The sequence below is a fragment of the Orycteropus afer genome, unplaced genomic scaffold (genome assembly GCF_000298275.1).
Source record: "Orycteropus afer afer isolate SDZICR_OR568_19922 unplaced genomic scaffold, OryAfe1.0 scaffold00120, whole genome shotgun sequence".
NCBI lineage: Eukaryota > Metazoa > Chordata > Mammalia > Tubulidentata > Orycteropodidae > Orycteropus > Orycteropus afer.
The window spans coordinates 3,864,165-3,878,648 of NW_006921707.1; the positions used below are offsets into that span (position 1 = coordinate 3,864,165).

At 40.0% G+C, this 14,484-nt stretch overlaps 1 protein-coding gene across 1 annotated transcript in view; it reads right to left on the reverse strand.

Annotated features, from left to right (window-relative positions):
* FREM3 (FRAS1 related extracellular matrix 3) overlaps window positions 1-14,484 on the reverse strand; it is a 177,428-nt gene that overhangs the window by 37,556 nt on the left and 125,388 nt on the right. The window contains 1 exon segment of the mRNA XM_007944119.1: window positions 4,470-4,721. Coding sequence (XP_007942310.1) covers window positions 4,470-4,721 — 252 coding nt within the window.

Sequence of the window (14,484 nt, forward strand, 5' to 3'; positions counted from 1 at the left end):
CTCAGTCACATAAATAAGACAAAGGAAAAGAACTACATGATCATATCAATTGATGCAGAAAAGGCATTTGATAAAATCCAACGCCCATTCCTGATCAAAACTCTCAGCAAAAGAGGAATAGAAGGAAAATTCCTTAAAATAATAAAGAGAATATAGGCAAAACCAACAACAAACATTATTCTCAATGGAGAGAGACTGAAACAACCCCCTTTGCGAACAGGAACCAGAAAGGATGCCTGCTATCACCACTTCTATTCAACATTGTATTGGAAGTGCTAGCCAGGGCAATTAGGCATGAAAGGGAAATCAAAGGCATCCAAATTGGTCAGAAAGAAGTCAAACTAACCCTATTTGCTGATGATATAATCCTATACCTAGAAAACCCAAGAGACTCAGCAGAAAAATTACTGGAACTAATTGAGAGATTAAGCATAGTGGCAGGATACATGATCAACATCCAACAATCACTTGGATTCCTTTACATCAGCAAAAAAATTGCTGAAAGGGAATAAGGAAATCAATGCCATTTATAATAGCTACCAAAAAATAAAATACTTGGGTATAAATCTCACTAGGGACACAAAAGACCTGTACAAAGAAAACTACAAAACACTACTCCAGGAAACCATAAGATATCTGCATAAATGGAAGAACATACCATGCTCGTGGATAGGACGGTTGAACATTGTGAAAATGTCAATACTGCCCAAACCAGTCTATACATTCAATGCAATCCCAATCAAGATCCCATCAACATTAAGGATATGGAAAAACCAATCACTAATTTTATTTGGAAAGGAAAGAAACCTTGGATAAGCAAAGCACTATTAAAGAAGAACAAGGTAGGAGGTCTCCCATTGCTAGATCTCAAAACTTACTATAAACCCACAGTAGTCAAAACAGCCCAGTATTGGTACAATGACACACATAGACCAATGGAATAAAATTGAGAACTCAGAAATAGGTCCATTGATTTATGCTTAGCTGATTTTTGACAAAGGGCTTAAATCCATTAAATGAGGATGATATGGCTCTTTAATGAATGATACTGGCAAGACAGGATATCCATTTGCAGAAAAATGAAACAAGATCAGTCACATAAATAACCTTACACAAAAACTAACTCTAGATGGATCAAAGACTTAAATTTGAAACTTAAAACTAAAGTTCCTCAAGGAAATGCTAGGGGCAAATTTAGGGGCCCTAATTTATTGCATTTAGACGTCGTGTAGCATTGGGAAAGTCAACTGCGAAGGAACTGTTTCAAGTGCTGAGGAGCAAGGATATCTCCTTGAGGACTAAGGTGCGCCTGACACAAGCCATGATATTTCCAATCACCTTGTATGCATGTGAGAGCTGGACAATGAATAGGGAAGACCGAAGAAGAGTTGATGCTTTTGAGTTGTGGTGCTGGCGAAGAATGCTGAAAGTACCATGGACTGCTAAAAGAACTAACAGATCTGTCCTGGAGGAAGTGCAGCCAGAATGCTCCTTGGAAGCAAGAATGGCCAGACTTCGTCTCACCTATTTTGGTCATGTTGTCAGAAGGGACCATTCCCTGGAGAAGGATGTCATGCTTGGTAGGGTGGAGGGTCGACGAAAGAGGGGGAGGCCTTCAACGAGATGGATTGATACAGTGGCTGCGATGATGGGCTCGAGTATAGCAGGGATTGTGGGGCTGGTGCGGGATCGGGCAGTGTTTCGTTCTGCTGTGCATGGGGCCGCTATGAGTCGGAAACGACTCGACGGCACTTAACAACAACAACAACAACAATTTATTGCATAAATAGAGTATCAAGCATAACCCAAAATGCACAAACAGCAGAGGATAAACTAGATGATCAGGATCTTCTAAAAATTAAATTTTTATGTGCTTCCAAAGACTTCTCCAAAAGAGTCAAAAGAGAACCTACAGATTGGGAAAAAAATATTCAGCAATGATATATCTGACAAGGGACTTATCTTTAAAATTTATAGAAAACTCCAACACCTTGACAACAAGAAGACAAACTATCCAATTAAGAAATGGACAGAAGACTTGAATAGAAATTTTACCAAAGAGGATATACAGGCAGCCAACAAACACATGAAGAAATATTCTTGATCATTAGTCATTAGAGAGATGCAAATCAAAACAACAATGAGATACCATCTGGCTCCAGCACTAACAGTAAAGTTCAACAAGACAGAAAATAATAAATGCTGGCAAGAATGTGGAGAGATTTGGACTCTCATACACTGCTGGTGGGACTGTCAAATGATACAACTACTGTGGAAAGAAGTAAAACGATTCCATAAAAAGTTGGAATTAGAAATACCATTTGATCCAGGAATCCCATTACTAGGTATGTATCCTAAAGGAGTGAGAGCCAGGGCAAGAACTGATATATACACACTGATACCATGTGCATGGTATCACTATTTACAATAGCAAAAAGATGGAAACAAACTAGGTGTCTATTAACAGAAGAATGGATAACCAAACTGTGATACATACACACAATGGAATACTATGCAACTCTAAAGTATAACGTAGAATCTACAAAACACCCAGAACGTGCATGACCTTGGAGAATATTATGCTGAATGAAGTCAGTCAATCACAGAAGGACAAATATTGTATTAGTTCATTGTTGTAAAAAGTCATGTAAAGGTTTATACATGGAAGGAAACTTTTTTTGTTGGTTACCAAGGGTGGGAGGTAAAAGAGGGAACACTGCAAAAATAAAAAAGAACAAAATAATTTAAAATAAAATACTTTAACCATTGAACTACCAGAGTGTTTCAGAAGAAAGGCTTCCTTGTCTGGGAATTGAACCTAGGCCCTGGTGGTGAGAGTGCAAAATCCTAACCACTAGACCACCAAGGAGTGTCAGGCCAAAGTGGAATATCAGAACAATATGATGCATGATACATTTGCCTTACCAGCTAGGGAGTACATTCACTCTCCAACATCTACTCAGTCTATGTTTATCTCTTGGCACAGTTTTCACTTGAACGGCAACTCTGTGCTGTATCCATAAAGTAGTCACACTAATTTTGGATCTGTAGAACTAACAAATCTGTCCTGGAAGAAGTGCAGCTGGAATGCTCCTTGGAAGCAAGAATGGCCAAACTTCGTCTCACCTACTTTGGCCATGTTGTCAGAAGGAACCATTCCCTGAAGAAGAATATCATGCTTGGTAAGGTGGAGGGTCGATGAAAGAGGGGAAGGCCCTCAACAAGCTAGATTGACACATTGGTTACAATGATGGGTTCAGGTATAGCAGGGATTGTGAGGCTGGCACAGGACTGGGCAGTGTTTTGTCTTGCTGCACATAGGGTCGCTATGAGTCAGAGATGACTTAAGGGCACCTAACAACAAGAACAAGCAAAACAACAACAACAACAACAACAACAGCAACAATAGTATCCCAACCTAATCTTGCCTAGATCTAACAGCAACTCATACCCACTCAAACCCTAACAGAGGTATGGTTGATGAAAAGTCAATCTAACATGAGACTAGTAATAAAATAGTCTTATCCTGCCCTGCCTTTATCACAATTTTCTCTTAAATTTGCTCTTATAGAAAGGACAACGTCCCCTGGTAGTGTAGTGGTTGAAGTCCTCGCCTGAGCACTAACCAACAGGCTGGCAGTTTGAACCCAGCAGTCACCTGTGGGAGAAAGATGTGGCAGTCCATTTCCTTAAAGTTTACAACCTTAGAAACCATATGGGGAAGTTCTACTCTGTCCTTTAGGTTTGTTATGAGTTGGAATTGACTCCACAGGAATGGGTACTTATTGCTGTGAAGACGATGGTTTCTATGGGGCAACCCTGGCTGACTAATCAGATACTTGAACTAAGTCCTCTTCTTAGTTTCCTCATGTTGTTGTTGTTGTTGTTATGTGTCGTGGAGTCGGACCCAACTCATAGCTACCCCTTCTTGTGTTTCCAAGGCAGTATCACACGGAAGTAGACTGCCTCATCTTCCTTCTGAGGAGTGGCTGCTGGGTTTGAACTGCCAGCCTTCTGGTTAGCAATCAAATGCCTTAGACACTACTCTACCAGAATTCCTGGTTTCCTCATAAGTTTTTTTTTTTTTTTTTTAATTGTGATAAATACATATGTAATAAAACATTTGACATTTCAATAATCATCATATGTGCAGTTCAGTGACATTATATTAACCATATTGTTCAACCATCCCCCTTATCTGTTCCCAAACCTTTTAAGTCTTAGATGCACACCCTTTGAGCTGTTTTCTTGTTTGTTTTAATAAAGTCATATGAAGCACTTAATCTTCCTGCATTCCTATTTTGCCCTTGTTGTTGGTAATGTCTATGTGTTTGAAAAGCCTTTGGAGAAAAAAGAATAGCAAATATTCCTTTAACAGTTAATTTAAGCTGGATTTGCCTTTCTACTGCTGGGGAAATCTGTGACAATGCAAACTATTGGCAAAAGTTTGGAACAGGAGATGGACTTACCATCCTCATGATCTGCCAGGATAATCACCTTAGTGGTGGGGAATTTGGCTCCAAGTTGCCCTCCTATTGGCAGGCTCAGTGAGGCACTGAAGGATTCCTCCTCTTCATAAAGGGAGTCATCAATGATCATGACCCGGCAGGTCTTCTCAGTCTCATTCTTGCCAAAGTGGAGGCTGCTGGTGTGGTCTTTGATACGCGAAATGTAGTCAGAGAAAGACAGGACTGTGGAAGAAATTGTGCCTCTGGCGGAATCTACAGGAATATGAGAAAGAACAGTGAAGGTGAGAAATAAATGAAATTTTGAAGGGAAACCTGTTCCCTACTGATTCTTCAAATTATTTCTAGATAACAAAACGCAAGTGCAATGCATTGCTGTCCGGTTGGATCCGACTCATAGCGATCCCTCTTTGGCTTTCTGAGGTGGTATCACTATGAAAGTAGATTGCCCAACCTTGTTTCTGAGGAGTGGCTGGTGGGTTTGAACTGCCAGCCTTCTGGTTAGCAGTCAAATGTCGTAGGCACTATGCCACCAGAGCTCCCATTTAACTATCTAAATTATAAGGTACACTCATCTGTACCTTACACCCACCAATTGTAATTACAATATTGTAATTAGAAGACTTTCAGAGAGACTCTGGTATTTTTATATGATCAAAATTTAGTGATCTTTAAATAGGTGGTATATTGAGTAATAGCAGTGGTAATTCAGTGGTGGACTTCTTGCCTTTCCTGTAGGAGACATAGGTTCAATTCCTGGCCAATTTACCTCAAATGCAGCCACTACCTATCTGTCAGTGGAGGTTTCTGTGTTGCTATGATGCTGAACAGGGTTTAGTGGCACTTCCAGACTAAGTCAGACTAAGAAGAAATGTGTAGTGATTGAGTTCTGAAAAATCAGCCAGTGAAAACCCTGCGGATCACAATGGTCTGATGCTGTTGTGCATGAACTCCTCTTATTTTGAGGGCCGACTCCATGGCAACTGACAACAACAATATTGAATAAAGTTTGTTGAGATTAGGGGCCAAATGAGTCAAAGGATCAAATGATTCCAGGGCTTATTCTAAATGTTATAAATAGAAAAGATTGAGACGCACAGAAATTAGGACCAGAAAATATATATAATAATAATGGTATGGAATTTACCCTTCCTAAGCCCTAGAGGGGGAGCTCTGGTAGCATAGTGGCTAAGGCACTTGACTGCTAACCAGAAGGAAGGCTGGCGGTTCATACCCACCAGCCACTCTTCGGAAGGAAGATGGGACAATCTACTTCCATAGTGGTATTGCCTCGGAAACCCAAGGAGGGGTCGCTATGAGTCAGGTCTGACTTGACGGTACGTAACAACAACAACAACAACAACAACAACAAGACCTAGAGGGCTGTGAGTAGCTTCTATCTAATCTGACACCACCCCTCACCTGAAGAATTCAACAATTTCAGTTTAGATTCCATGCACTTTGAAATTTATTGTAATAATCTATACACATTAAGATTCACCAATTTAGAATGTACAATTTAATGAGTTTTGATAAATATAGTTATGTAACCACCACTACAATTATAATATGGAACATTTTTATCCTGCTGCAAACATTGATTTATAGTCCCTTAAAATCCATCCCTTTTCTCCATCTCCCGTTCCTGACAAACACTGCTTTCTGTCACAATTGATTTGTCTTTTTGAGTATTGTATCTTCTCAGTGGAATCATAGAGTACACAGTCTTTTGTGTCTGGTTTCTTTCACTTAGCATAATGCTTTTGAGATACATCAATGTTGCTGTATGTATCATGATTTTGTTCTTCTTATTGCTAAGTAGTGTTCCATACAGCTTTGCTTGCTGAAAGTGAAGATGACTTGAAGCACTTACTGATGAAGTTTAAAGATTACAGTGTGCAGTATGGATTACACCTCAACATAAAGAAAATGAAAATCCTCACAACTGGGCCAATAAGCAGCATCATGATAAATGGAGAAAAGATTGAAATTGTCAAAGATTTCATTTTACTTGGATCCACAATCAACACTCATGGAAGCAGCAGTCAAGAAATCAGACAATGTATTGCACTGGGCAAATCTGCTGCAAAAGACCTCTTTAAAGTGCTGAAGAGCAAAGATGCTTTGAGGATGTAGTGCCTAAGGCACTTGACTGCTAACCAGAAGGCTGGTGGTTCAAACCCACAAGCCACTCCTTGGAAGGAAGGTTGGGCAATCTACTTCCATAGTGACACCACCTCAGAAACCCAAGGAGGGGTTGCTATGAGTTGGGTCCGATTTGATGGCACATAACAAAAATAACCCAAGCCATAGTACTTTCAATAACCTCATATGCACATGAAAGCTGGGCAATGAATAAGGAAGATAGAAAAAGAGTTGATGCTTTTGAGTTGTGCTGCTGGCAAAGAATACTGAATGCACCATGGACAGACAAAAGAATGAACAAATCTGTCCTGGAGGAAATGAAGTTGGAATTCTCCTTGGAAGCAAGAATGGCCAGAGTTTGTCTTACCTCTTTGGTCATATTGTCAGAAGGGATTTGTGGTAGTTAAGGTTGTGTATCAACTTGGCTGGACTTGGTTTTGAGTGGCTGAGCAGCTGAGTGTAGTTACTTCCCATGATGAGAGTGCTAATCAATGCCATGATGGAATCTACTGGAGCACCTGAGTAACTACCTTAGGGATGTGGTCTGCTTCCAGTATCTAAGAAGACAGCTTTGAGAAAGGTCTCTGAGCTTTTCAGCATTCTTGGGTCCTGCATTTGGCTGAGTCTTCATCTGTGGCCTGCCATGTTGTCTGCTGATATTCAGACTGTCTCTATACTTGAATTAGTGGTCTGTCGTGTTGCTTAATAATCTTGGGACTATGCCATTTTACTTGTCGACCTTGGGTTTGTCAGACTCAGTAGTTAGTAACTGCCTGAATTAAGAGACGCTTGCAGCTACAGTGGGCTGGGATCAAGAGGCAGAGCTGAAGCCCTCACTCAGCCCCTAGAGCTGGCACTTTGAACTCTGACTTCTAGCATCTTAAACTGTAAGAGAGTAAATCCCTGTTTGTTAAGACCTTCCACTTATGGTATTTTCTATTCGAGCAGCACTAGAGAACAAAAACAGGACCATTCCCTGGAGAAGGATATCGTGCCTTGTAAAGTGGAGGGTCAGTGAAAAAAGGGCAGACCCTCAATGAGATGGATTGACACAGTGGCTACAACAATGGGCTCAGGTACAGCAAGAATTGCGAGGATGGTGCAGGACTGGGCAGTGTTTTGTTTTGTTGTTGTACACAGGGTCATTATGAGTTGCAGTTGATTCGACAGTACCTAACAACAACAACAACAACAGTGTTCCATTGTTGGATATGTCACAATTTGTTTTTCCATTTATAAGTTGAACATTTATATTGTTTCCAGTTTTTAGCTATTTTGAGAAACATTGCTATGAAGATTTTAGTACAAGTCTTTGAGTTGACATGTAATTTTATTCCTCTTGGGTAAATATTTAGGAATAAGATTGTTGGAATTCAGTTCATTTCTTTTCCCCATATAAAAACATATCAACCCACAGGTTTTGAGCTAAAAGGGTAAAAAATAGTTACAGTAATTTAAATGATTTAGGTATAACAAAGACTGTGTGAAATAATTTGATATATTAAACAAGCAATTTTTGAAAAGTATTAATATATTGCACCATACCTCTCCCTGATGAGAAGTGATGGGAAAATGACAGTGGAATTCTAGACTGAACAATCTAGTCCAATGAGGGTCTACCTTGCTTATTGTTGTTGTTGTTAGGTGCCATTGAGTCATCTCCAGCTCATAGTGATCCTATGTACAGCAGAACGAAACACTGCCCATTCCTCTCCCAGTCCACCATCCTTGCTATATTGTAAGGCTACATCATTGTAGCCACTGTGTCAAACCATTTAGTTGAGGGCCTTCCCCTTTTTCAATGACCCTCCACTTTACCAAACTTTATATTCTTCTCCAGGGAATGGTCCCTTCTTACAACATGACTAAAGTAAGTGAGACGAAGTCTGGCTATTCTCACTTCAGGGAGATTCTGGCTGCACTTCTTCCAGGATGGATTTGTTAGTTCTTTTAGCAGTCCATGGTACTTTCAGCATACTTTGCCAGCAAAAAGCATCAACTTTTCTTTGGTCTTCCCTATTCATTGTCCAGCTCTCACATGCATATGAGGTGATTAAAAATACCATGCCTTGGTCAGGCACACCTTAGTCTTCAAGGAGATGTCTTTGCTATTATAATATATATACACAAGAAAACATCAGTGATTGCGATCTTATCAGTATGAATGAATATAAATACAAGCTGACATCTATGTATGCATCTATCTTGTTGAATAATGAAACTGGTCTTCATATTGACTTCAGAAACTTTGATCAGAAGGGCATAGTCTTACAAAATATTTCAGGATGATTTTCCACAGAATGATTTTTAAAATTTAGGTTGTTTTTACTTGCCATTGAGTTGGCACTGACTCATGGTGACCTTACGTATAACAGAGCTAAATGGTGGCCAATCCTATGTCATCATCATGATCATTGGTATGTTTGAGTCTTATAGATATTGTGTTAATCCATCTAATTGAGGGTTTCCCTTGTTTTCTTTGGCCCTCAACTTTGTTGTGTTGTTGTTAGGTGCTGTTGAGTTGGCTTTGACTCATAGCTACCCTATGTACAATAGAATGAAACACTGCCTGGTCCTGCGTGAGCCTCACAATCTTTGCTATACCTGAGCCCATTGTTGTAGCCACTGTGTCAACCCATCTTGTTGAGGGCTTTCACCCTTTTCACTGACCCTCCACTTTACCAAGCATGATATCCTTCTCCAGGGAATGGTCCCTTCTGACAACATGACCAAAGTAGGTGAGACGAGTTTTGGCCATTCTCATTTCCAAGGAGCATTCCAGCTGCACTTTTTCCAGAACAGATTTGTTAGTTCTTCTGGAAGTCAAACACCACAACTCAAAAACATCAACCCTTTTTCAGTCTTTCTTATTCATTGTCCAGCTTTCACATACATATGAAGTGACTGAAAATACCATGGCTTGGGTTAGGTGAACCTTATTCTTCAATGAGACATCTTTGCTCTTCAACACTTTAAAGAGGTCTTTTGCAGAAGATTTGCCCAGCGCAATAGTATGTCTGATTTCTTGACTGCTGCTTCCATGGGTATTGTGGATGTAAGTAGAACAAAATCTTTGACAACTTCAATCTTTTCTCCATTTATCGTGATGCTGCTTATTGGTCCAGTTGTGAGGATTTTCATTTTCTTTATGTTGAGGTATGATCCATACTGCACACTGAAATTTCAACTTAATCAGTAAGTATTTCAAGTCATCTTCACTTTCAGCAGGCAAGGTTGTTTAATCTGCATATCACCAGTTGTTAATGAGTCTTCCTCCAATCCTGATGCCATGCTCTTCTTCATATAGTCCAGCTTCTCAGATTATTTGCTCAGCATACAGATTGAATAAGTATGGTGAATGAATACAACCCTAACACACTCCTTTCCTGATTTTAAAGCATGAAGTATCCCCTTGTTCTGCTTGAATGACAGCCTCATGGTCAATGTACAGGTTCCTCATAAGCACAATTAAGTGTTCTGGAATTCCCATTCTTCTCAATGTTATCCATAATTTGTTATGATCCACATAGTCAAATGCTTTTCCATAGTCAATAAAATACTAGGAAACCTCTTTCTGGTATTCTTTGCTTTCAGCCAAGATCCATCAGACATCAGCAATGATATCCCTTATTCCATGTCCTCTTCTGAATCCAGCTTGCATTTCTGGAAGTTCCTTGTCAAAATACTACTGCATCTGTTTTTGAATTATTTTCTGCAAAATTTTACTTGCATGTCCACCATAGGTGACCCTGCTTGTATTTGAAATACTGGTGGCATAGCCTCTAGCCTCACAGCAACATGCAAGTCACCACAGTATGACAAACTGACAAATGAGTGATAGATCCTCTACTTTACCAACCATGATTTTCTTTTCTAGCAATTAGTCTTTCCTGATGTTGTCATTGGGTTGTTAGGTGTTGTGTTAGGCTGGATTCTCTAGAGAAGCAAAACCAGTAAAGCTTATATACACATATAAAGAAAGAGAAATTTGTCTTAGTAAAATGGCTCATACACTTATAGAACCTGGCAAGTCCCAAGTTCTTAGATCAAATGTCAAGCTGGAGGTTTTTCCCAACTCACACAGCTGCAGGGGCTGACGTGCTCAAGGTTGGCAGGCAGTATATCAGATGTTTACTCCAACGAATGACAAATCCAAGATCTCCAGGCCGAATGGTGGATTGTTTGCTTATGGACACTTGTAGGTAGCACAACAGGATCCTGATCCACAGAAGAGTGTCTCTTCTTCCAAGATGTCCATAAATATATTGGAAGCAGGCCACACCCCATAGGGAAACTTTCTTTCAATAGATTGGCTGCTTGAAACATATACATCTGATTCCATCATGGGAATAACCCACATCACAATTGGTTAAAACACACAGAGTTGTGGTCCAGCCAAATTGACACACAGCTCCAACTATCACAGGTGTTAGAGTTGGTTTCAACCCATGGTGACTCTGTGTACAACAGAATGAAATACTGTCTGGTCCTGCACCATATTCAGAATTGTTGCCATGATTGAGGTCATTGTTTCAGCCACTGTGTTGATCATCTCATTGAGGGTCTTCTCCTTTTTCGGTGACCCTCTACTTTATCTAGCATGATATTCTTCTCTAGGGACTGGTCCCTTCTGACAACATGACCAAAGTATGGAAGATGAAGTCTGGCCATTCTCACATCTAAGGAACATTCCAGCTATAAATCTTCCAAGATTTGTTTGTTCTTCTAGCAGTCCATGATATATTCGATATTCTTCACCGACACCACAATTCAAACGCAGCAATTCTTCTGCAGTCTTCCTTATTCATTGTTTAGCTTTCACATGCATATGTTGTTGTTGTTGTTGTTATGTGCCGACGAGTCAAACCTGACTCATAGCGACCCCTCCTTGGGTTTCTGAGGCAGTATCACTACGGAAGTAGGTGAGGCTGTTGAAAATACCATACTTGCATCAGGAATAATTTAGTCTTCAAAGTGAAGTCTTTGCTTGTAAACATTCTAAAGAAGTCTTTTGTGGTAGATTTGTCCAATGAAATACATCGTTTGATTTCTTTCTTTTAAAAAAATTGATTGAAGATTATTTAATATACAATTTGCAAACTGGGATAACATTCAACAAAAGAGTCAGAAATATTCTGAAGATGGAAGAACTTCCTAAGATTCTAATGCCCTCTGTTATTGATATTCTCATGGAAAAGGGGGCAGAACAGTGTGTTTACATAACAATAATTTACCCTAAAACACAGCTTCTCTTCTGACTTTGCAGGTTTTGTTACTCAAAACTGATTGCACAGAGATAACTTTCAAAAAAGCCCAAGGTCAATGGCAAAACAGTCTTACTAAGTTACTTATGAGGTTACTGTGTGATTTAAAGGTGACTTTAGGAAACCAGTTTTCTCAAGGATTAGGGTTCAAAAGATCTCAGGGCAAGCCTGGGTGACTTCATGGATCCCAGAAATCTGGATTCCAGGAGAAATAAATACCATTTCTCAATTTGGTAATCACATTTGATCATGAAGGCTAAATTAGTTAAATAATGTACATGGTGCCTGATTGCTGGAATTTGCAGCTTGGTCAATGTTAAATTGTTTTTATCTCTTTTGCTCAAGGGCAGCTAGATAAAAGAACCTAAGCACAGAGCCAGAGCAATTGTATGCAAAAGGGCTGGGGGAGAGGGGGAGGGGTGTGTGTGACAGGGAGGAGGCCCTGAGCTAGAGCACTAGGGGGGCTTAATGCTAGAATTTGGCTGCTGATCCATGTGGCCCTCACCAGGCTGTGGTTTCAAAATCTACTTTGTCCTATTTTACAAATAAGTGCTATGTTGTGTTTTTGTGTATCATCAAGTCAATTCCAACCCATAATGACCCTATAGGACAAAGTACAACTGCTCCATAGGGTATTTATAGGCTGTAATCTTGGTGAGACAGTGGTAAGCAGTTAGTAGCTAAAGAAAAGGTGGCAGTTCAAACTCACCAGACATTCTACAGGAGAAAGAAGTAGGAGCCTGCTTCCTTAATGATTACAGCCTTGGAAGCTCTATGGGACAATTCTACTGTGTCCTATATATAGGGTCCCTATGAGATGGAATGTTTGACTCTAGGGGAACAGGTTTTGTTCTGCTTTCCAGTCTTTACAAGAGCAGATCACCAGGTCATTTCCCCTGTGGGTTTGAATTTTCAACCTTTGGATTAGCAGTTGTTTAACCATCATGCACAGGCTCCTTATTAGCCCCATACCCTCCCTTTTTCAATCTCTATAAACAGGGGATTCATGGCTATGAAGAAGGAATAAGGTCACTTTCTCGTAAGCCTCCTGCCACTTCTACTTCACCAGGAAGAACCGACATTCACAGTAATCATGTCCCCTCTTTCTTCTACTTGTTGGTTGAGTCGATTCCAACTCATGGCGACTCCATGTGTGCAGAGTAGAAGTATTCTACAGGGTTTTCAAGACTGTGACATTTCAGAAGCACATCGCCAGGTCTGTCTTCAGAGACCTCTGAGTGGCCAGGGACTCCTTTTTCTTCTACTATTTCTGATAAATTCTAGTAAGACTCAGATGTTGCTCTAATAATTTCTTTTAGAAAGATCAGCACAAAGCTGTAACCTATGAGACAGAGGTCAAAGTTGTCCCAAATGTCCAACTTTTCCAAACTGCTATTATCTCTAACAGCAACTCCTCCTCCTCCCCCTGTCAGTACTCTCTCTTTTGTCTTAGGGCTCTGTATTTCATTGTAATGTCTCACAGAATTCACAAGCTGCCAAGGAAATGGCTCACGTGGTGGTGGAGGCTGGGAGGCTGGCAGGTCCCAATTCCATGGGTAGGTCTGGAGGATCCTCTCCACTTGCATGGTTCAGGGGCTGGCGAACTTGAATTGCCGGGTCAGATGATTGGGTGCTGTCTCAAGTTCTGGGGTAAGATGTTGATGAATGAAACACAGCACCACAGCAAGAGCATCATTTGATCTCTTGACTGCTGCTTCCATGGGCATTGATTGTGGATCCAAGTAAAATGAAATCTGAAAGCATCAATCTTTTCTCCATTTATCATGATGTTGCTTATGGTCCCAGATATGAGGATTTTTGTTTATGTTATGTTGAGGTGCAATCTATACTGAAGACTGTAGTCTTTAATCTTCATCAGCAAGTGCTTTGAAGTTGTGTCATCTGCATATTGCAGGTTGTTAAGTCTTCCTCCATCTTGATGCCACATACTACATATAGTCTTGCTTCTGAGAGTATTTGCTTAGCATAAAGATTAAATAAGTATGGTGAAGAGATACAAACATGACACACACACTTTTCCTGATTTAATTTATGCAATATGCCCTTGTTCTCTTCAAATGACTGCCTCTTGGCCCATGTACAAATTCCTCATAAGCACAAGTAAGTTTTCTGGAATTCTCATTCTTTACAATGTTAGCCATAATTTGTTATAATCACACCATCCAATGCTTTTCCATAGTCAATAAAACACAGGTTAATATCTTTCTGGTATTCTTTGTTTTCAGCCAAGATCCATCTGACATCAGAATAATATCTTTATTTCATGTCCTCTTCAATCTGACTTGAATTTTTGGCAGTTCCCTGTTAATGTACTGCTACTACTGTTTTTGAAATATTTTCAGCCAAATTTTACTTGCATGTGATATTAATGATATTGTTCAATAATTTCCACATTCTTTTGCATCATCTGTGAGTCAATCTGAAGCCAGAGTTCTAGTAGCCTCCAGGAAAATCTTTAACCAGAAACCTTTTAGTGTCAGCAATACTAACAGGACTTTTGGAATTCTAAACACTCCTTAGGGCCCTTATCTGCCCTCCAGTCTCAGCAGGTATCAAGGAACTTCCTCCGAACTCAGCACGCATCACAA